Here is a 24,737-nt window from a genome sequence, read left to right on the forward strand (position 1 = left end):
TGATCACAATGGTTCTTCTCCCTCTCTCTCTCTCTCTTTTTCTCTGTGAGATTGTGGGTGATCATCTCCCATGCTCGGATGCTTGGTCTCAGGCTACAGTGTTTGGCAGAAAGCAGTGATTTTTCAGAACTTTGGAAGGTTCCCACAACTGGCACTAGTGTATTTTTTGTCACTTCAAAGTATCTATGGACAGTCCTTTGTTTTTCCACACAACAGTAAGCTTAGGAATACTTTGCTTCATTCTAGGTCAGGCTGCCTGCAGATACAGACCCTTTCCTCTGCTGTCTTATTTCCAGTTACATTAAATACAGTGTATGGCAAGAGTTTATTAATACTGTACTGTAGTCAACATCCATGCGAGTATATAAAATGGTCCCCATGCAGAAAAAGAGTCCATTGAGCCAATAGATAGCAGTGAGACAGTCAGTGATAGTGAAAGTTGTTCTACACAATAACCCTTCTCTTGTCTCCCTCATGCCAGCCACGAGGGTTTTCAAAGGTAAGTGCAGGTTAATTTATTTTTTTTTATATTTTGTATTTCCTTTATTATTTTCTATTATATTACAGTATTGTAATCATTTTATATGAATATTTTTGGGTTGAAGAATGAATCACTTGAGTTTCCATTATTTCTTAGGGGAAAATTTGCTTTGATATACAAGTGCTTTGGATTACAAGCATGTTTCCAGAACAAATTATGCTCACAAACCAAAGTTTTACTGTAACTTTAACTTGCAACTTTGGCTCTTTGCTGTCAAAAGTTGACTTTGAGGGGCACCTGGGTGGCTCAGTTCGTCCAGCTTCCAACTCTTTGTTTCAGCTCAGGTCATGATCTCACAGTTGATGGGATCGAGCCCCGAGTTGGGCTCTGTGTTGACAGTGGAAAGCCCACTTGGGATTCTCTGTCTCTCTCTCTCTCTCTGCCCCTCCCTCACTTGTTCTCTCTCTCTCTCTCAAAATAAATAAATAAATTTTTAAAATAGACTTTGGGATAGGTTTTTGAGGTAAAAATCCCTCATTCTCTGAGAAATGAGAATAATTTACTTCACTTTGTCAGTGGATTGATTTATTCAATGAGTGGAACTAGGTTATGAGTTATTCTGTAATGTGAATAATGACTTTTCAATTCATCTTTATATTGAGCTGTGTTCTTATACTCTATTGAGTTACCTTAAATCTAGAAGAGAGTTCTTGTTTGAAATATGTCTTAAATGACAACTCATTTACAAACTGTTTTCTTATATTCAGAGTTGATGAGTTTTCAGTAAGAACAATTACTTCATCACTTAAAACTGAAGACAAGGAAGGTAACTTTGAAGATAGAGTTTCACCAACAGATGAAGTAATATGGTCAGGTACTAATGAAAGTAAATATCAAGTAAGTTACTCTAGTGAAAGTCGTATGCCATCTTCACATGGGACTAGCTCATCTTTGTCACTGTTTCATTCAGAAGTAAAGGAATTTTTTCTTAGCCATAGAGGATATGAAAATGAACATGAAACAGCACAATTTTCATCAAGGAAATTATTTGCAATATTGAAAACCAACAAAAATAAAAATCCAGCATTTTCTTCTGACTTTAACTTTTCAAGACGCTCTAGCATCTCTAGAGAAAGTGAAGGTCTAGATATGGCACCATGTCCTCCTGCCCACTTATTTCTTTCCAGAGACCAAGTCAGACTTCTGGAAGAAACTGTGAGAAATCAAATTCCTTTAAAACCCAAAACTATATTAGAGAGTAAAACTACTTATCCATACTCAAGACCTCAAGAGTCCTTGATTCAAAATCAACATTCTTTTGGAATGCATATTCATACCCAAGCACAAGATTCTTTTCCAGTACAAAATGCTATTCAGAATCAAGGTTTTCATGAAGCCAGATTTACTAGTCAAGCCCAACAATTTGTTAACAACCAAGAATCAGTCAACAGCCAGCCTGATATCATGGCCAGGTATTTTGCTCTGCCCCAAGATTTGATTAGGAAGCCGTTTTCCAGCAGCACACAAGACTCCTTCCAGACCCAAGTTATGGGCAGAAGCCAACATTTGGTTAATGTCCCACATTCTGTTGAGACTCAACATTCAATCAAGGGCTTAGAGTCTGATAATAAACACTTACATGAGACCCAATATTCTCCTATTTGGTTTGAAGATTCAAACCAGATTAAACATTTAACGCAGGGGCAAAATGCTATTTTTAAGAATGCCAGATTTCTAGTTTTAACTGTAAGTCCAAATTCATTTGCAGAAGGGATGCTCCAAATAAGGAGTGTAAAGCCAGAGGGCCAGAAACAAATTGCTTCTTCAGAATTAAACCAGTATTCTGTATATAGCTCAGTGCCTCTTTCACTTACCTTTAAAAGGCAGAAAAACTGGAGAAAAGCATTACACGGTAAAAGTAAACTTAGTCGCAAAGTTTCATCTCAAAAGTCGAAGAAACCACCAACTCCATGGGTATTTCAAATGACAGTATGCCACACTTCAAAACCTGGCAAGTTAGGATGCAAGTATAATGCTAAGAAGAAAGAATTACATCCAAGGAAAGGTGTATCAGATATAGCTTTGCATCTTCTTTACTTTTCCAAGCTTGTTCCTCCTTATATTAAGAGGTATTCCAGAAAAAAACTAGTAGAAGTCATGCCAGGTGTAACAGGACGTAGACATTCTCTGCTGAAGCAAAACAAGTCACTAGATGCGGAGAATGTCAGTTGTGTGGGGTCTGTTGAGAAAAGAGGAACCTCAGGCAATGCTAAAAATGTAAAGCAGCATGGCAGAGAAAATGAAGGACAAAAAAACATCTCAGCAAAACTTCCATCCTGGCTAGAAGAGTCTTTCATGGTCAATACTTTTCCATTAAAAGCACCTTGTTCTTTATTAATAGAAAAAAACTGGAAGAATAAACAGTCTCTTAAAGACCCAATTACACAAGAAAAAGAAATTGGTATTGCAGAGTTCCATGCCCCCAATAGTAAAAAAACATCTGACCTGCATATTCCAAAGCATGAGGCACCTTTAGAAGAAGCTATATCAGAACCTTGGCAAAAATTTGCTTCCTCTCCTGAAATGGAATCAAACAGAAGAATGAAAACACAGGAAGACCTAAAAAGTACAGAGAATTCCCATCTTCCACTTTCAAATGGAGAGGAGTTATCAACTAATTCGCCAGAAACACAAAGGTGCTTTCCAAACAGAAATATACAAAAGGAAAAAGATTTCCTGGAAATTGTTCTGGAGACTTCAGAGGTCAATTTGCTCATTTCACTAGGAACTAAAGAGCATAAAAGCAGTGAGCAAGTAGCAAGTGTAAAAACTCAAGAGAGTACAGAAGATACAGTTATGAAGGAAAAGAAACCATTAATCCTTCATGTGACAGAATGTGATGACCCAAGTGAAAGTGAGAGACTGCAATGTAACACCAGAAGCAACATAAATATGCAAGATAAAAGAATATTTGCAACGTTTCACAATGCCACTGACACTACCATTTCTGGGCCGCCTGATATGGAAATGCAGAGCAGATTAAAAGCCAAGACAGATACATCGACAACAGGGTTTAGTTATTCAGTGGTAGAGCAAGAGAAATTACCAGATGAAAAGAAAGCATCGGATGCAAAATACATTGAGGAGAGATGTATTAAAAAGCCACAAGAACATGACAGAGAGGAAGAGGAACCAACTTTACAAGAAGCAGTTCCACAGCTGAAACAAGATTTCAGGGTCGGCCTGCAACTAAGGCAGAAGCCTAAATATGTCAGATTTGAAATTAAACAGAGCAGTTCAGGTAGTAGAAAAAACCCAAATAAAGAGCAAGAGGTACAACCACAAACTCTTTCTACAGAAACAATTGTGGGGACTGGTCCATGCCCCACAATGGATCCATTTCAAGTTCAGGTAAAGCAAATCACGGACAGACCTACAGGCAGAGAGACTGCAGATGCGAAGAATCCTCTTACAGTGCTAGAGAACTTACCAGTGGGTGGTGTTTTAACTGATACAACAGAACGTGATGTCCCATTTGGTGGAAGCCCCAGAAAGATACCAGATGATCATATTGCGGAGGAAAAGGAAGACTTAAAACGAGTTTTCCCTGCAGCTGCCCTGGGGTTGTTCATCATCCGCACACTTCCTTTATCGTCTTTCAAAAGGCAGAAAATCAGAAGAAAATGGTCAGGAGCAAAAACGGTACTCGGTCCCAAACTTGTCATTATGAAAGTAAAGAAGCCAGCAAATTTACTGATGCCTAATATCAGTAGGAATGGTATACCAAGTCTTAGGAGAAGATTGAGAGGCAATTTTAAGATCATAACTAAACAGATACTGCAAGATAAAATTGTGTCTGATGTGCTTGTGAATGTTACTTACCCCCACATGTCTACTGTGCCTCGTATTAGAACGCACAGCAGACTCAATGCGGAGAATCCCGGCCATACCAAGCCAAACCAAGAGGAATCAGAGCATGAAAGGGAAGAAAAGCATTCCAATTTTATTAATAAAGGAAATGACTCTGGAAACACACTAGAAGAAGCTAAATTGCAAGATGAAGTGAGAGGGGACGAAGCAGCTCGACCAGAAGCAGTCCTTCATGGTCCCTGGCACCTCAGATTGAATGCAAATCCCGAGAAGGAGTTCAAAACAGAGGAAGAAATGCCTCAACCAGTTACATCCGGAGAAAGTCTTGTGGAGTCTGTTGACACCCCAATAATGGATCTATTTCATGTTGAGAATATGAAGAAAAGCCTAGCAACACAAGCAGACTTAAAACGCACTGCAGATGCGGAGATACCTCTTCCGACATCAGGAAAATCAGTGATTGGAGACCCTTTAAACCAAACAAGAGAAAGTGATGTTTTAGATTATGGAAAGGATACAAGGGAAATGGGTTACTTTTTTGCAGACACAAAGGCAGAACTACCAAAAGATTTACCAGCAATGTATTCAGAGACTTTTAATTGCCACATGCCTGTTTTAACTCACTCAAAAGTGAATAAAAACAGAGTACGATTCTCACACACAGAATGTCCAGTGAAGCCCAAGTCTGTACCAACGAATACAGTGAAGCCGTCAGTTTCACAAGTATTTAATAGAACAGGTCATAGAAAGAAATTGGACTCCGAGGCGAAGGCCAAGTTGGAGAAGATCAACCAAGCTAACGGATTGGTATATGACTTTATAAGTAGCCTTTTTTCTCCTATGCATAGCAGATTACAAGGAGAGACAAACAGCTTCTGTCACGCTCAGTTAAAGCAAGGGCAATTAGCAGAGGAAGTGAGACCACGGTATGTTGATTTCTTTGATAAGTGTAGTGCATTCCATGACCAAGAAGAAAAAGTGAAAGAGGGAGAGGAAGTGGAGCAGAAAACATTGTTAGAGGCAGCTTCGCAGCATACCCAGCATCTCTGGCCCGATGCATGTCAAGGGAAGGAGACCCACCCTGACGAACAGTACACAGCACTGAGCAGTTTAACACAGGAGCAAGATGCTCAGCACCAAACATGGTTTGCACAAACTGCCTTGCAGACTAGCCTCCAGATGGCTCCTAGAGAAGGCGAGGAACTCGAGAAACCCAGCCAAACAGAACATGCCATAACAGCCCCTATGGGTGCCGAGAGTCCACCTCCCAAAGCAGAGAACTCATCATTTGATAACATTTTCAACACCATGACAGAGTGTGACTTACCATCTGGTGGAAACCCGAAAAGGGTAGTAGATTCTCACTTTGTGGAAAACAATTCAGAGTTACCAAAAGATTTGCAAGTGACATGCCTGCATTCTTCTGGTTCTGTTGAGCCCTTTGTTTCTAAATCTGAAAGAAAGGAAAACACATTAGAATTAGCAAGGAAGCAAATAACAGCAAATCACAGATATAGAACTATTAGGGGAAAAAAGCCATCAGCTTCACATATGCTTAATGGCACGCAGAGCAAGGGACAGCAGTGCAATTTTAAAACAAAAATGAAAAAGCCACAACAAAATAAAAACGCAGCAGATGCATTTCTCAATATCATTCAGTCCCGGGTGCCTATTTTGCCCAACACCAAAATGAATAGCGGATTAAATGTAGAGACAGATATGCAGAGGGTAACAGGACTGGATTATATGCAGCTAATGCAAGAGAAATTGCTAAATGGAGGAAAAGTATGTTGCACGGATCATATCGTGAGTACCTTATCTAACAGTATGAAAGATGGGAAAGAGAAGGAAGGAAAACATGAAGTGTCACCAGCTCCAGAGAATAGCCAAAGCTTCATATTCAATGCGTATCAGAAGGAGAATTTTGACCTTGTCCAATCAGATGAGGAGCTGAAACAACCACGAAGTCGAAATCTTCAGGTACAACCACAAATGCATGGTACACAAACTGTTTTAAGTTATGCTTCCTGCCCCATACTGGATCAGCTTCAATTTGGAGAGCTAGAGAGTTACGCTGGGTTTTCACCTCCTAAGTCAGAGGAAGTGAAGAATGATGAGATCATTTTTTCTGCAAGAGAACATGGTGTCCCATCTGATGCAAATCACCAAAAGGAACAGGCTGGTGGTGTTGAAAAGAAAGACACAGTGACTTTTGATTCCTGCCTACCTGCTTTATCTACACCCCAGAGAAACTTCAAATATTCAGACAAGAAAACCTCAGTGAATACCAAATATGGACTTTTAAAGGCAAAGAAACTGTCAGTTTCAAACATATTCAATATCAAGAGTGCTGTTAGCCCAAACCATAGAAAAGAATTGGGATGTAACCCTATAACCAAAATGAAAGAGGTGCATCACGGAGAAAAAATGGCAGCTAGAATGTATTCTTTCATGACTATTACCCCTGACATTAATACGTATAACAAGATAGAAAGAGAAAAAGATATGTTAGGAGAAAGAAGTCTCAGGGCTAAACAAGTAAAGCAAGCAACATCACCACTGGAAGGGAATATTACTTCAGATGACACCAAAGAAAACAGTGTTCAAGATGAGGAGGAAGAAACCGGTGACCAGGAGATATTAAAAGTAATTTCACAGCACAGCACACATTTCAAATTCTGTTCAGGCCAGAGGGAGGAGCTTGACCTACATCAATCAGAAAACCAAAGAAGTGGGAAAATTCTCTTTGTTATAGAACAAGACATCCCACAACAAATGCAGCCTACAGATTCCATGCTGGGAGAGAAGCCAAAGAAAAGCCACCATCCACAAAATGGTGCAATATATATAGCAAGTTCAAAGCTTCCTCCTCTAAAGTCAAAGGACTCACTAATTGGTCAAGTTTTAGTGGATACAGTGAAGGGTGGTGTCCCAAGTGTTGGGAGCCATATGGGGGAACTGTACCATCATGGTAAAGAGGAAAATGCAGAGTTTAAAAAAAATCTAGAAGCAACTGTCCTGGAGTATTCGGAGGTCTCCACGCCTGATCTGTCTGAATCGAAAAAGCAGAGAAAGACATTTACATGTAGAGCCTTAAAAAATCAAATGAGTCCCAAATGTGTAATTATGAAGGCAAGGAAAACGCCAATTTCAACAATATTTAGTATCTCAGGGAATGGTTGTCTAAAAAACTTACCTCCAAAGACCCTGAAATCACAGAACACTGACTTTTTAATTCATACAAAGTGCTCTGGGGTACCGGAAGATCTTATTGCAGAGAAAAAAGAAGGATTAGCACAAGAATTTCCAGCAACGATTTTGGAGTCTTTGGATTTATCCACACTTGCTTTACCTGCATTGAAAAGAAGGAGAAACCATTTAAAATATACAGAGAAGAGAAAGAAAATGAGTCTCAAATGGGTAACTTTGAAGACAAAAAAGCCACCAATTTCCCAGACACTTCACATCACAAAACGTGGTATTCCAAGCCATAGAAGGCAATTCAAATGCAACTTCAGTATCATGATGAAACAAGGTAAACCCGTGGCAGACAAAACCCTAAATGCCATCTCCTCTCCCATGCCTGTTTCACTTGACGTGAAAATGCATAACAGAATAAAAGCAGAGTCAGATGTGTTGTGGACAATGAGATTTAGTCACGAACGGCAACAGCAAGAGCTGTCACCAGATGGAGAGAGAGCCAGCGGGGCCTTTTCCAGTGACAAGAGGGGCCGTGCCTCCAGGGGCATGAAGGAGGTCAAAGGCCAACGTGAAGAAGCAGCCCCACGGAGTTCTCAGCACTTCAGTTCCATCACTGGTAAAATGGAGGAGCCTCGCTGTGTGAGATCAGAACTAGAACTGGAGAATTCAGCAAGGAAAAAAATCCCAGAACCACTTAACACAGCTCAGGAGCAGCAGCAACAAACACTTTTCACACAAAGCGTGTTGCATTGTGTTTCCTGCACTATCTTGAATTCACTTCCAGTTGAGAAGCTACCAAAAAGAACGAAAGCACAGAAAGGCTTGCAATATGCAAAGAGCCCAAAGCTTTTATCTCCGGAGCTAGGGAAATCTGTTCGTGAATCTTTAATTATTACAACACAGAGTGACATCCCATCTGAAAGAGGCCCTAGAAAGGAACTTGCTAGATCTACTCCAGAAGGGAAGAGAAGATTGCAAAAGGAGTTACAAGGGAGAACCTTGAAGTTTTTGGATTTCACCACTCTAGCTTCATCTGATTTTAGAGGGTGGAGAAAGACACCACAAATCCCCAAATCTAGAACGGGGAAAGCACAGATGGCATCAATTTTAAAGACGATCCACATCGCTAGGTCTACAGCTCTTAGCCATGGAAAGGAACAGGACTGCGTCTTGGAAAACATGGCCCCAGAAATATCTCAAGGTATGTCAGATATATTTATGAATACCTACCTTTCACATACACCCGTTTCACCTGCCATCAAAACGCATCAAAAAATAAAAGCAAAGAAAGACCCATTAAGGAATAAAAGCAGTATTTCACAGCTAGAACAACATGAAGGGGAAAAACTGTGTCCATATTCCTCTAATAATGGGAGCAACTCAAGCAGCACATCAGAATCAAGATGGCAAAGTGGGAAAGAAAGAGAGGGTTTTGGAGTTTTATTTGAGGCAGGTCTACATTTCCTGTGTAGTACAGGAAGGAGAAAAGATCAAAATATGTTTATTACAGAGCAGGAAGTACAGCAACAGACAGTGGTTTCAGAAAATAAATTGGAGTCTACTTGTCCTCCTCTGATTCCACTTCACATTCAAGAGCTGAGGAAGAACATCCCACCACAAAAAGACATACCACATAGACTCGGTCAAAAGATTCCATGTCCAAAATCAGGGACAGCACTGTTGGACTACTTTTCAACTGATGGAGCAGAGTGTAGTGCCAAATCTGATGCGAGCTCTGCAAGGAAGCTGGATGTTCACATGGCAGTTTCCCTACGACCTGAAGACAAGGGGGAAGGCATAAAAACTCACAAAGTAGTGAAGCACAGAGTTGATCAAAATATTCCGCCTACCAAATCGGGAAACTCAGTGCTTGGAGATCCTGGTGATGGAAGCTCTAGGAGGAAAATGAGTGGTTGCATTGCCAGAAAACATAGAGAGTTGCAAAGAGATTTACTAACAACGTCCACAACATCCGTTTTCTCTGACTTTATAAGGCAGGAAAAGGTATTAAAGTCTCCAGGAAGGAAAAATCTCACGGGTCCCAAATGTGTAACCATGAAGGCAAAGAAGCCGCTTTGTTCACAGATGCTTCATATCACTGAGCATGATAATCTCTACTGTAGAAAGGAACAGGACGGCAACTTAAAATCTTCAATAAAAGACAAGCAACAAAATAAAAGTATAGCTAATGCATTTTTGTCTCCCACACCTGTTTCAGCTGATAACAAAATAGATATTGAAATGAAGAGCACATCAAAAGCAGAGACAGATCAACTAAGAGTAAATCTGCACAGCCATATCCCTGCAAAGCGAAGGAAATCACCATGTGATAGGGAAGCATGGAACCAGGCCAGCTCAACTAATATGCAAAACAGATCAAGCAAGACAATGAAAATGAATGTGCAACATGAAAAGGAAGAGGAAAATATCCAAAGAATGTTATTGGATTCAGTTCCACACTGTGGGCAACACCACCGCTTCAGCGCCGATCAAATGAAAAATCCTGGTTCTTCCCAATCAACATCTGAACTGAATAATTCAGAAGTCAGAAGGACTTGGAATTTGCCTTGGACAGCACAAAAGATGAGACAAGAAGAATGCTTTAGAGAAACCGTTTCGGAGCCTGTTTCTAGACACATGATGACTTTTCTTCAAGTTGAAACAGAGAAAAAAGGTCTTTCTACTCAAGAAGGAATAAAATGTATGGAACGTGTAAAGACTCCATTGCCAAAAGCAAGGAAATCAGAGACCACTTCAATACAATGTGGCACTCTATGGGATGGAAATCCTAGGAGACATTGGGATAGTCCTATCTCAGGGAAGAAGGCATGGAATCAAAATGACTTAGTGAGAACAGTCTTAAAACCTTCAGATTTTTCCAGCCTTGATTCATCTGTACCCAAAAGCCAGAGCTATGCATTCGAGTTTGTAAGCAAGAGAAGTATAGTAAGTTCCAAGCATGTAACTTTGAAGGCAAAGAAACGACCAAGTTCACAATTGCTTAATACCACAAGGTGTATTACAGGAAGCCATAGAAAGAAAAAGGGGTGCACATTTCAGTACAAGATGAAAGGGAGACAGTGGATTGAAAGTGTTGTAGAGGCGTCACTCCCTGCTGCTGAGGGAACTGAGATTCCACCATCCAAGATAGTGACTGATAAACACTCATTCGATACAATAGCAAGGAGCACCATATATAACAGAACACTTCACAAAAATCTGCGTGGTCATACTACAGAAGAAAAGGCAGAGTTAGGGGGAAACTCTGCCACAACTTTCTTGGGGCCTTTAGACTTCTTCACACCTATTTTATCTGACCCTGAAAGCCAGAAAAACACAGTACAGTTATTAGAAGAGAAAATCACCTTGAATATCAACTGTTCAATTATGAAGAAAAAGGAGCCGGCAATTTCACAAATACTTAAGATCAGAAGGCAGTTTACCACAAAATACAGGAATAAACCTGGATCCAATTTAAAAACGAAAATGAAACAGATGAGGCAGGATAAAAATGTGGCTAATACATTTCCAAATACCATTGACTTCACACCGGATACCCCTGACCTTAGAAGGCAGAGCAGATTGAAAACAGGGATTGACAGAGGATCACAGTTCCATCACACACAGCCAACACATAGAGAGCTGCCAACCGAAGGGCTAGTGATTTCACAACCGCTTCATGCTACCAGTCGTGCTGCTTTAAGCAATAATGAGCGACAGGAAAAGAAGATAGGCACGAAGAGAGAGAAAACTGTATTACGTGTGGACCTCAAATCCGTATATGATTCCATGCCTATTTTTTCACACATAAAAATGGAGCCATCACCTAGTACCTGGGGTATCTCTGAAGAGTCTTCTGAAAAGGGAAATGCCCTAAACAAAGCAAATGCTAGCTCTGCTTATGCCTGCACACCTGTGTATCTTCAAATCGTAAAACATAAAGCTATGGCAAAAACAGCAGATGTGAAAAATAGTATGCATACCAAACGGGTAAAATTGAAAGCAAAGAAGCTACCTGTTTCCCAGCTGTGTCATACTATAGGATGTAGGACCAGAAGAAACAAAAAGGAACAGACATGTAACATGAAGAAGCAGAAGAGGGAGTTCTGGCAAGATAAAACTGTAACAGATTTACTTCTGAGCACTATTTGTGATTCTGGATCTGGTCCATCTCAAATTAAACAGTTTACAGAAGTAAAAAGGGAGAAAGACAGGCCAAGAAAGCCCCTTTACACTCCTCCCCAGCGAAAGCTAGAGAAATCACTAAGCCAAAGAAAAATGTCATCTTCAGAGTCCACTGATATTAAGAATACTATATCAAGAAATATCAAAACACTGAAACAATGCATTAGAGCACAAAAAGAAAATCACCAAACTCTTTTACTAGACATTCTCCCTCAATGTAGAGAACAGTTAGTGATTGGCCAACAAGTGAAGAAGGAGCTTGACCCCATGAAAATAGGAGTAACGTTGGAAAGAGAAGTATACCCTGGTCTATCTTCCCAGAAGAGGGATATCAATTACCCTAGGTTCGATGCCCCAAGAGTTAAAAAACTTACAGGATGTGAATTCCTTGTTGCACAAAGAGTGAAGGAAGAAGACATAGACATGGTTGAACGTTCGGTTTCAATTCCATCGGGGAGACAAGTATCAGAGAAAACCGATGCTTCATTAAGTTCAAAAGGACAGAATATATTTCTTACAGAGTTGAATGCTTCTCAACAGAAGACTTGCAAGGAGCAAGAATTGCCAAAACAAGGAAGTGTTTCAATGACAAATCTGGGGTCTGTTGCCTACCCCATTATGGAACCTTCTCGTTTGGAAAACACAGGAAAGGTAGCTGAGGAAGAGATGTACACCAGCAAAAAAAATATTTCACATCTATTGGGAAGAGAAGATATAGAAGAAACTGATATCTTCCAAGGCTCAAAAGGACAGAAGTTTCTTTACACCAATCTGGTGGCCCAGCAAAATATATCTGCAGTGCAGAAAGGAGAGATGGAGCCAGATGACATTCCTGAAAGTACTGTGGATTCTGTATCTTGCCCAAATAGGGATAATCATTTCCAGATAACACAGGTGGTAAATACAAGGAAGGAAGATGTAAGCATTCCTATAAATTTATATGTAAATCCATGGAGAAAAGAGCAATCACAGGTAACTGATAGTCCATTGAGATTAAATGAAAAGAAAATGATTTTTTCTGGAAAACTGAAGGCGAAGCAACTACATAGGTCTAACCAGAATAAAAAAAATATTCTGGAATCCATTTCTTCATGCATAGTGCATCGACTCCATAATAATAAGCTAAAGAAAAATGTCTCAGCGAAAGGAAGGAGTTCAAAAGTTTTGAGTTCAGTGGTAGATGAAGCATCAAATAAAGCAGATACTCCAGTAGACCAACCTCCGTGCTCAGAAGGAGTTGACTTGCACAACAGGAGAAGAAAAGAACCTCAAAAAGAAAGTACATGCAAGGCTCTTCCAACATCTGTTTCTTATTCCTTGACAGATGTCCTTCAGATGAAATTGCCATGTGTAAAGGAAGCATTAAAGGCTCCAATGTACCACACTTCAAATACAGAAGGAATTGGCTTGCCTGTTGAGGGAAAAGAAGAAAAGCAACCAGAATGTATACACCAGATTTCTCCAAAACCTGCTTCTCACTCTTTGAGGGACATATTTCAGAGCAAGATGCCATGTAAAGAGAAGGCATCAAAAGAAGTAGTTAGCACCATGGATTACATTCCAAGTACAGAACAAATTGGCTCGTTCATTACAAGACAAGACAGCAAGGTGCGGATAGGTAAAGGTAAACCATGTATGAAACCGACAAGCTTGTGTGCTTCCTTACCATCTCTACCACATACTGATGTGAATTCAAGAATAAAAGTAGGGCAAGGTAAGTCTGGAATACTAAAGAGCTGCCTTCTACCGTTAAAGTCCCAGGTATCATCAAGTGTCAGGAAAACACTATTTGCAAAGTCAATTAATAGAGATAGTTTAAGCCGTGTAATAGAATCAAAACATTTGCCACAGGGAAAAAAGGAAGATGGAGAAAATATAGTATATGTGAAAGACATCATGGGCCTCAAATGTGTCACTTTTAAAGGAAAGAAAACACCTTTTAAATATATACTGCATGGAAAAGAGCCACAGTGGAATAACAAAGAACAAGAGGAAACGATGCAGAAAGATAAAAGTGATCTAGACATGGTTCAGAATAAACACCATGCTTCCTTTCCTTCTTCACCGCACCTGGAACGGATGCCTGGAATAAAGGAGGTCCTCATGCGAGGAATCGCAGGATTTTGTCTTCCATCACTGACACTCAAGGAATTATCTGATGCAATGGGAGTACGTGAGGAGCCAACTGATGATATTTTAAGCAGTATAAAAAAAGCAAAATATGTGCCACGGAGAGATAGAGTAGAAATGGCTTTGGAAGAAATAATGCAACCCAAAAGAATAGCTTTGAAAGTGAAACAGTCTCGAATCACACAGGAATTACAGTTGAACATCAAAGAAAATGAGAAAAACATGCAGGAACGTAAAGATAATCAAGTTGGGATTCGGAACACATCTTGTATTTCCGTCTCTTTTCCATCTCACTCAGAAGTGGACATAAGAATAACAGGGGAAGAAACCAGGCTAATAAAAAGAAGGTCCTCTTTTCTACAACCAGAACTCCAGGAGTCATCAGATATAGAAAAAATAGCATACAAAGAGTCTGTTTATGGTGATATCTCAAGCAACATAAATAAAGCCAAAGAGCATATAATGCAGGAAGAAGAGGAGAGAGTAAAAAAGGAAGAAGTCATACCTTTCAGGGAAAAGAAATCACCAATTTCACAGGAAACCCAGCTGGATATTGAAGAGCAAGAGACAAAGGTACAAAAAATTAAAGATGAACCAAATGTCCTTGTGAGCAATACCAGCCCTTGCATAATTGCTCCTTCTCATTTAAAGTTGGGTACAAGAATTCAAACAGCAGACTCTCTAACTGAAGTTGCAAGATACTGTATTCCAGAACTATCACACCAGAAATCATCAGATGCAGTGAAAAAAGCAAATAAAGAGTCCATTGATGACCATGCCGCAAGTGATGTACAAGAAGCAAAAGACTATGTGCCACAGAAAGAAGGGAGTGATGTAGAGATATCAGCTGAGAGAGACGTGATGCATCCAAAAGATAAAGATTTAAAAAGAAAGCAAGCACTTTCACAGGACATACCACCGGATCTTAAAGAGCAGGTGAACGTGGATCCGGAAAGTGAAGAGCAGGGGAGAATGGAGGGAGGAGGTAAAGGTGAACGGGAAGTGGTTCTGCCCACACACGGGGCTTCTGAATCTTCTCTAAGTCACCATGAATTGGACACAAGAATAGAAGGAGAGGAAGACAGCCAAGGAATAACAAGACCTGCTGTTTCACAACTACTGTTACAGAAATCATTTGAGGCAGGGAAAACAGCATATACAAAGTCAACTGGGGATGATATCTCAAAGGATCTAAGAGTAGTGCAAGAGTATGAGCCAGGGAAAGGAGAAGATGGAAGAAAAATAGTAAATATGAAATATCTAATGTATCCCAAAGGCACAACTTCCAAGGAAAAGGTATTACCACTCCCACATGTACTCTATACCTCTGGGAGCTGTGGCTCCCAAATTGTAGAAGTACAGACAAAAATGAAGGAAAAATTAGGAAACCTACAGGAAAGAAGCAAACTAGATAAGCTTCTGACAAGAACTTCTCTACTTCCATTTAAGTTAAACAAAGGTATAGGAGGCAAGGAAGAGAAAGAAGGAGTAACAAGACCCTCTCTTCCACCCTCATGGCACAAGGAATCATCACATGCCGAGGAATTAAAATATACAGTACCATCTTTGAATGGCATCGCAAGCAGTTCAAAAAGAACAGAATACATGACACAAACAGAAGAGGAGAAAGCAAATACTTTTGAGGAAGACATAATGCACCCCAGGTACATAGCTTTGAGGGCAAAGAAATCACCCCTTTTCCTTATACTCAAAACAAAGAAACTGCAAGTCAACATCAAAGAACAAGGGGAAGTGGGGCAAGAAGATAACGAGGACACTGTTGTGCTTCTGAGCAGAATTCATCCTTTCATCACTTCTTCAACTCATCTTAAGTGGGACACAATAAAAGATGAGGAGGGTGAGCCAGGAATAATAAGAAATGATGTGCCACATCTTGAGCTCCAAGAATCATTGCCTTCAGGGCGAGTGGCACCTACAGAGTCATCTGATAGCCATGTGATAAAAGAAGAACAACACCCACGACAGGAAGAAAGGAACAGAGTACAAACAGAAGCCACAGATGGCTCAATGCGGCCCAGTGGCACAGATTGTAAGGCAAAGATATCACCACCTCCTCCTGTGTTCAGGGTTACTGAGCACAGTGCTTTGAACAACAGAAAGGAACCACAGTGGAGCATGATGGAGAAAGTAGAACAAGAGCAGCAAAGAACAGTTGACCCTGATGTGGCTCGGACAAAAACTCCTCCTTCCACACCTTCCCCACCTCACCACAGTTTGGACACAAGAACCAAAGAAAACAAGGACTCGCTTGCAATGATAGGATGCTCTCCTTCACAATTGCTGTGCCCTGAGTCATCAGATGCAGGAAAAACCAGACATGCAGATTCCAATGAGGGCATTGGCTCTTTCGATGTAACAATAAAAATTAATCAGCCTATGCCATATACAAAGGTAAAGAACAGAGTAAAAATAAAAGATGGGGAAGGTAGAAGATTCCCAAAAATAATCACTTTGAGAGCAGAGATATCCTCACCTCTACATCTATCCAGTAGAAAGAGACTACCTTTGTATATTAAAGAGCAAGGGAAAGAAGTGCAAGAAGGCAAAAGTGAACCAGAAATGGTTCTGAAGGAAGCCTGTGCCTCCTTGCCTTCTCCATCTTGCCTGAAATGGGACGGGCAAATGAATGAAAAGGAAGACACATTAGAAAAAACACACTTCACTTTTCCACCATCAAAGATTCAGGATCCATCCAATTCAGGCAAAGAAGCATATACTAAGTCATTTTATGGTGAGTTAAAAGAGAAGGATAGACTCAAAATAGATATTGAAGACAAAATGATCCCAAGATGTATGGCTCTGAAGGCAAAGGAAGTACCCCTTTCACATATACTAGATACCAAAAAATTGCAGTGGAAAATGAAAGAGCAAGAGAGAAAGATGCAGAAAAAGAAAAATGACCTCGTTGAAAATCTGGGAAACATCTGTACTTCTTTACTGACTCTACCATATCTTAACTTTGGCAAAACAGGAGAGGGGTACATGATAAGAATTACAAATGTGCCTCTCCCACAACTACAGTCCAAGGAATCACTAGATGCAGTGAAAACAGCATATGCAGAAACAACTGATGGAGAACTTTCAAATGATGTAAAAGAATTAAAAGAACATACGTTACAGAAAGAAGTGAGAGATGGAGAGAAAAACGTGGAGATGAATAGTACAGTGGCTCCCAGTGATAGGCATTTAAAAGAAAAGAGATCACCTATTTTACTTAGATACAATCTAAGTGACCATCCGTGGAAAACTAAAGACCAAGAGGGAATGGCTCAGGAAGGTCAGCGTGAGCCAGGTGGTACAATACCAACTAAGACTTGTACTTGTACTTGTAGATCTTCCCTACTTCACCTTTACAAGAATCCCAGATGTGAGAAAAAGAGAATGGCCATATTAACAAGATCCTCTCTTTCCCCAGTCAACTTCCAGGAATCATCAGATTCTGAAGATGTGGAAAGTGTAGAGCCAACTGCTAGAGATATTTTAATCAGTCCACAAAAAGGAAAAGATCAGATGCCCCAGAACAAGGAGGGGGGTGAAGTAGAAACAGTAAACCTCGTGTTCCCCAAACATCAAGAAAAGAAGATACAAGGAAGTAAAGATGAACCAGGTGTGGTTCTGGCCAACACTTCCTCTCCATCTTTGTCTCTCCCTCTCCTCCAATTGGATAAAGAAATACAGGTAGATGATGAAATGTTAGTAGCTACAAGGTCTGTTGTGCAGAGAGTATCAAATGCCAGAGAAATAGTACATACAGAAGCAATCGGTGGTGATGTCTTGCAAGATAGTCAAAATGCAAAACAATGTATGCCTCAGGAAGAGGAGAAGGACAGAGAAAAAACAAATATGAAAAGTATGGCGCATATCACAGATATAATCTTGAAGTCAAAGAAATCACCTCCTTCACGTATGCTCCATAGAACAGAATTGCATCTAATCATTGGAGGGCAAGAACCAAAGAAACATGACGGTCAAGGTAAACCACCCTGTACAGTGCTCAGAAAAATTTATGTTTCCAAACATTCAGCTAACCCTACATTAGATAAAGGTACACAAGTAAATGAAAAAATGCTTGGAATTAGAAGGCCCTCTCTACTTCCATGCATGCTTTCAGCATTATTAGGTGCAGGGGCAATTCGTGATGTAAGAGAAAGAAAACAACATATGTCACAGAAAGAAAAAAAGTATGAAGTGAAAACAGTTGATATGAGGATTAGGATGCATCGCAAAGAGGCCAGGATTTCATCAATTTCCCATATCTTTAACACAAAGGAATTTGTGTTGAATATTAAAGAACAAAAGGAAAATATGTGCAAAGGTGAAGATGAGCTACCTATAGTTCTGACAAGGACTTTTCTTTCCATCCCATCAGCACCTGCCCTTTATCTAGACTCAGGGAACAAAATAGACAAAGATGTACCAGGAGCTACAGGATCCTCTCCTTTCCAGCAAAATCTCCAGGAATCATCAGATACCCAGAAAACAGCAATTACAGAGCTAGTTGCTGGTGATAGTGAAATCGTTGTGAAGAAAGTCAAACACTCTGTGCCACAAGAAGAGACAGTGCAACAGTGGACATCCAACTTCATGGTCAGTGTACAGCGAAGGAATGAACCTCCACGAGTCAAATCTGAAGGAGACTTGAGTCTGTTAGTTTTAAATTCACAGCATGAGGACATTTATTTAACAGGATTTGGTACCATAAGTGGGAAAAGGCTGGAATATTTCTTTACAGGGCAAGAGGCTCGACCAGAAAAATACAAAACAGAAACTTTTACTACGTTTCTTTCCTACCCCACAATGGATCCAGCTAAGATGGCCAACCTGAAGAAAGAAACTGAAATAATGGATGATTTAAACCATAAAAGGAGTCCTAAGAGTTTAGTTTCACCACCAAGGAAAATATCCAAGGAAATATATGTCACATTTGGTACCCCTGTACGTGCAAAAGGATTTTCTGTTTCAGAGCAAGATGCCCCCCAACAAAAAACGTTATCCAAGGCATCTCCAGGATCTGGAAATTCATACACATCTGATAAGCCAGAGAAAGAGGTACAAAATCATGATAAAATGAGCAAAATGCCCTCTTCCAAAGCATTAGCCCTACAGACAAAGGGATCGCTTGAGAAAATGAATATCACAGAGTCAGATACTCTCCCAATTATAGAAGAACAAGAGATTGTTGTGAAAAAGCAAGTGGTGTTACAGTCTGAAAGGGGACATGAGACCTGCCTGGATTCCAGCCTTTCTCTTAAACTCCCACTTAAAGATGGAAGGCAGAAGACGCAATTGGAAACAGATGTATGCAAGCAAACTATGGTGTACCCCAGAATACAAATACTACCAGGAACACATGTGGGTATTACAGTGTTTGATACCCTCGGAGGGAAAAAAGAGCAGGCATTGCTGGTGCCAGAACAAAAGGAATGCATTCTAGAATCATGTCAGAAGCCTCTTCCCTCCCACTGGACTTTTCCAGCTCAATCTGAAGATCTGGAAGGAAAAAATAAAATGGACACCAGTACTATTATAAATCTGGAGCAAAAAACATTAGAACTGGAAGAAGGGGAATTAAAAATAGACACAAACATAGCTATCTGTCTGGAAAAGGACAAAACAGAAATGCACAAACACATCATTGTCAGTCTAGAGGAGAACTTAAAAAGGGACACAAATAATGTTGTAAATGGGAACACTCCATCTCCAAAGGCAGAGGAGTCTCAAATTAACACTCAGGTGATCACTCGTATAGGAAACAGCTGCCCAATCAAGCAAAAACATAAAAAGGACCTAGAAGTCCCTGGTGCAAAACAAAATATTCAGCCACGAAAAATGTTTCAAAAACATATTCTGGATTCATTTTATGCCTACATTCCTCTTTCTCTCAAGTTTGAAGGCCGGAAAGGCAGATTAACAATAGCAGATTTGAAGAGAGAACTGAGCCCCAAATATTTAACTATGAAAATCCAAAACCACCCAATTTCACAGATTCTTAATAACACAGGACGTGGTATTCCAAGCAATAGAAAGAAATTAGAGTATGACTTCAGCGGACCAAAGAAAACAGTTTTGTGGCGTGAAGATACTTCAGGAATATGTATCAGAAATCTTTCTATTTCCACGGTGAATTCATCTCAGACTGAAGAAACAGCAGAATCTGAGACAAACCTAGAAAGAGAAAAGATACTCTGTCTTTCTGAATTCCAACAGAAATCACCAAGCACTAGTGACATTAAGAGGAATAGCTCAAGCATTGTAAAAGAAGGGTGTCCTCCCTTCCCCCCACTGTCAAAATCAGAAACAAACCTCAGCCGTGAAGCAAAGGAAAACATTTTGATTCCACAAACAAAAGAAGAAAACGTTGTTCCAGGGCTTGATAGCTCAAGGATCATAAAGGAACCCTACTTGCTTATGACTGAGGAAGAAGAAAAGGCACCAAAACCCATTCTGACGCCCACAGAGTGTCCACTCATGTCTGATGAGCCAAAGGACAGTGTAGAAACCCACATGGAAAGTACCCTAAGCATGAATATTTCCCCCCCAGGAGTAGAAGAAACACAACATGGGGCTGAACTACTCGATATCATGGGGTGTGCCTCGCCACCAAAACAGGGGGATCAGAGTGAACCTATCCAGGACACGACGACACCAAAGGTCCAGCAACAAAAAACTTTTCCAGGAAGTGGGCCTGTACCATCCCAAGTTAAAAGTAATGAAATAAAAGTAGTGGCAGAAAGGACAAGTGCTGAAAGTTTACTTCCTCTTTATGAAGCAGTTAAAAATATCTTGGAATCCCAGATAAAAAACATGATTCAGGACGAAATTTGTGAGGATATACTGGAAAAAATAAAAGCTCATAAGCCTGATGCTTGGAAGTCACCATCTTTTGCAGGAAGTTCAGATACAACATCCACAACAAAACCTCCCAAATTGCAGCCAAAACTCATTTTGGAACGTCTTCTTCCCAAAGAAAACAATAAGCTCACTAATCATTTAGAGTCAAAAGCGTTTGAAATAAAACTGAATCTGATACCAGAGATAGCAAAAAAATCTTTCCACAACTTCAACTTTTATCTAAAACAGTCTATTTCAGAACATAACAGTTGGAGGCTATATCCAAGACATAAAAAAATGTGCTTTTTGTCTCTAGAAGGGATTGATGCTACAGAACCTAATTTAAATCAGAAATACCCCAAGGATTCACCTCCTGTCCGCTGTATGAAGACATTGATTGTCAATGTTTCAAGTGACGGCAAAGAGATCATTGCAAACCAAAAGAGTATTAGAAAGCTAGAAAGTGGAGCATCTTCAGCGACTTCTGCTAATGAGATGCCATTGACTCCTATTCTTCCAAACTACTCAGCAGAAGAAAAAGACAAACTTTTCGTACACTTTTCTATAAAAACATTAGAGATTCAAATGACAGCCTTTCCCAGAATTGTAAGAGAATCCTACACAATGGCCAATGCTCAGAATACAAAGAAACCTTTATCTAAATTTGTTAGTTCTGGTACCAAAGTACCAAAACGAAAAAACAAAGTTTTGTTACTTTTCGAGGAAAAATCTCTTCATCAAATAGATCTTGATTTGCAATACAAATACCTTCATTTTCTCCTGGGGCTTCCAGTCAAAAGTATGTTCCCTAAACCAAATGCACTTCCCAAACATATCCTGAAGTTAAACACAGTTGCAATTTGTAAAAATAGAGATTACAGGGGAGAAAGCGGTGGTGGTCTTTGCATTGACACAGAACCGTTAGTACAGCACATCTCTTCCAAAAAGCAAAGTCCCCATGAAAACTCATCATTGATGAAAAAATTCCTCAAGCCAACCCATGTGTGCACTTCTAACGCTGATCAACAGGCCACAGCTCAGAAAGATAGTACAGTTCTTTCAGAGTTAAAGTCTCATGTGACTCCAGAAAAAGATAAACAATGTCATGGGTGGTTTCAAGAAACAAATACGTATAAATATTTTGATCCAAAGACTCAGGAAAGTGCTCCCCATTTAGTTGATTCCCATTCAATTCCGATTTCTGAAGATTCTGCTGAGAGTCAGACAAATATTGAGAGTCTAGCCAACTTGGAGGCATGCTCAGCTCTTGAAGTATATGGGAGCAAAGAATGTATGTTCTTAGAAGCAAACCCATATTTAAGTCAGGAATCCCAAAACATTCTGTTTGAATTACAGAAAGGCATTCCTTTGGAAAATCTCTACAAGATGAGAAAAAGCAAAACTAATTTGAAACCATTTTACAGGGAATATTCAGGTTCCCATCATGGTGTCAGAGGCTGTAGAAAACATTCCTCAATTGTGACACCTTCTTATAAATCCCACAAAAGCAGGAAATACGGGTCATCTGACACAACGCCATTTCCTGACTGGTTGTGCTATGGTTCATTAAATACTGTAGACGTTCCATCTAGCTCATCTTCTGTTCCATTCAGTGAAGGGAAGTCTTCATGGTCTGCAGGGCACAGAACCACCTACTCTTTAGCTCCCTTAACGGAATCAAATATCAAATTACATCTTGCAAAAAGCCAAGGCAAACCTTACAGTCATCTTGAAAGCAAAGAAAGAAAGAAGGCAAAGTTGGATTTATTTCGAAAGAACAACCTTCATTGGGAGTGTGATTACAGTTATACACAGAATAAAGAGAAATGCACAAGAAAGAAAAAAGTATGTAATTATGAGTCAGAAAGATTGAATCATTATGCAAGCAAACCTAAGTTACCATCAAAGCCTCATCAAGAGGATGTCTACTTCCATTCTGAAAGCAAACAAAACCAGCCATTTTTTTATGCCTGTATACCAGCAGATTCGCTGGAGATTATGCCTCAAACCATTCGCTGGACTATTCCAAGAACTTTAAAGAAGACAAACTTCAGAGTTCCTCTGGTGGCAAAGATTTCAAGTTCGTGCAATATATGGACTTCATCCAAAAAGCTCTTGGGGTCTCTCTTGGAGTCCTTCAGTCCGGTTCGTCCAAATGGATATAACCATATCTAGATTCATCTGAAGTTGAAAGCTGGTTGTTATTGTGGTGTTCTGTGAAAAATAAAATCAGATAAAGTCAAACGGTCTTTTCATGAAGTGTCTTCTAAACCGATAATGTTTTATTTCTTTGGTAGATTTGCACAACTGTTCTGGACGGATGGGGTGGAAAAGCAGATGACTTTGGGCTTGATCCCACCATGCAGTGGGGTCTCCTTTTAGTTTATGCTGCCTTCCTCATAATCGCACAGGAGAGGACGCTCTCTTCCTATCCCACACCAGTGACTGAGGATGAGTTGAAGGACATGGAGCCTATAAATGAGATTGGGAGAGAATGACCAGAAAGTTGGGACTGCACAGAGGGAGAGAGTTTTTTAAATAGCAGTGAGGGTTCAGTAATGTCAGTAATGTCAGATGTCACGAAATACGGGAGTAAATGCTGATTTTGCGAAGCCAGATTCCTGTGATGACTTTGTCCTCCTTCTGGACCTCAGCAGCAGCTCATTGACCTACATGTGATCACCATCTGCCATCACGAGGGGGGCGGGCATCAAATCATACTGGGCGCTCGCTCCGGAGCATTGCCACTGTGCAGGAACATCCTCCGGGAGGGGCAGGAAGCGATTCTGCAGCACTACCAGGGAAAGGGAGACTACCTCCCAGTGTACCTGTACTCCCGCCTTCCTACCACTGCCTGCACACACACTTCACCGCCCTGGGCTTCAGGTCCCCTGGCTCAGGGGCACAGCAGGCTCACCTGATGGTGGAGGTGACTGAGAACCTGGACTGTAATGCCAACAGCAGACCTTACCTTTGCCCTTGGGGCTGATGACCCCTGCTTGAACTCTTGCAGGAGGTCCAGAAAACCCAGGTCAACCCAGGGGCTGGGGGGAGAACACTACAGATCGGTGGCATTGGGGTGGGGGTGGGGCAGCAAGAATTTTAGCAACAAGTGAATATTTTAAAAATGTATTTTGTACTGGCTTATTCCTAGTATGTGAATAAAGTACGGGTCTCATTCAGAAAATAAATTTGGGAGTGGGGGCTCATAAATATTCCATAATGCCAATCATTTTATTATTAAATGACAAGACAGATGACAGTTTTTCATATCACCATTACATTAATGCCAGGAATAGCAATGCCTCCTTTATTATAAATGCTACTTGATCTTTTTAAAACATATATTTACTATACTTGGAATATTTGGGCATGATTAATAGAAGAAACAATTAGAAAGCATTCCATTTTTTTTTACTAAGCAAAGTACATAGTTTTATACAATTTACACACAAGTTTTAATGTTAGCAATAGAAATAATGAAATTATTTCACTTGTTGATATTTAACAATAAAAAGGACTTTAACTCTGAAGACAGGCCCTACAACCATACAGTAGATTTTTTCATCAATATGAGAGTCTTGGTATCTGATATGAGTTATGTCCGTGGGGTTTGACAATCAGATGGAATATATCAGTACTTATTATAGAAAATTTTGAGCACGCACACACACATACACAAGAAAACAAAATAGTATGATGTACTTCTAGGTACCCTTCACCTAGCCCTCAAACTTTAACCTGGAGCCAAACCTGCCTTATCTACTTCTCGTCCACTTCTCCATGAGTATTTTGACACAAATCACAGACATATAATTTTATCTATGAATATTTTCTATATCTCCACAAGGTAACTATTTTGTAACATAACCATCTCATATCTTAAAAGCTAACACTGATGTCTTCATATCAAATATTCAGTCAGAAGATTTTCAATTATTTCATGATGTCATTTCCTAAGTTGGTTTGAGTTGGGATATAAAGAAAGTCACACTTGGTGCTTGGTCTTTTAAGTCTT

General features: G+C 40.0%; 1 protein-coding gene and 1 long non-coding RNA gene across 2 annotated transcripts in view; one reads left to right on the plus strand and one right to left on the minus strand.

Annotated features, from left to right (window-relative positions):
* The window catches only part of LRTM3 (leucine rich repeat transmembrane protein 3), a 31,519-nt gene extending 8,556 nt beyond the window's left edge, over positions 1-22,963 (plus strand). The window contains exon 4 of the mRNA XM_086708482.1: positions 1,249-22,963. Within this exon, the coding sequence (XP_086564608.1) occupies positions 1,249-22,894 (21,646 nt within the window). The 3' untranslated portion in view covers positions 22,895-22,963. The remainder of the gene's footprint in view (positions 1-1,248) is intronic.
* The window catches only part of LOC147584638 (uncharacterized), a 57,339-nt gene continuing 37,370 nt past the window's right edge, over positions 4,769-24,737 (minus strand). The window contains exons 2-3 of the long non-coding RNA XR_015251885.1: positions 7,548-7,703; positions 4,769-5,804 (exon numbers count right to left, since the gene is read on the minus strand). This is a non-coding gene — a long non-coding RNA (uncharacterized LOC147584638). The remainder of the gene's footprint in view (positions 5,805-7,547; positions 7,704-24,737) is intronic.

The sequence above is a fragment of the Puma concolor genome, chromosome A1 (assembly GCF_028749965.1).
Source record: "Puma concolor isolate L17-30 chromosome A1, mPumCon1.1.hap2, whole genome shotgun sequence".
NCBI lineage: Eukaryota > Metazoa > Chordata > Mammalia > Carnivora > Felidae > Puma > Puma concolor.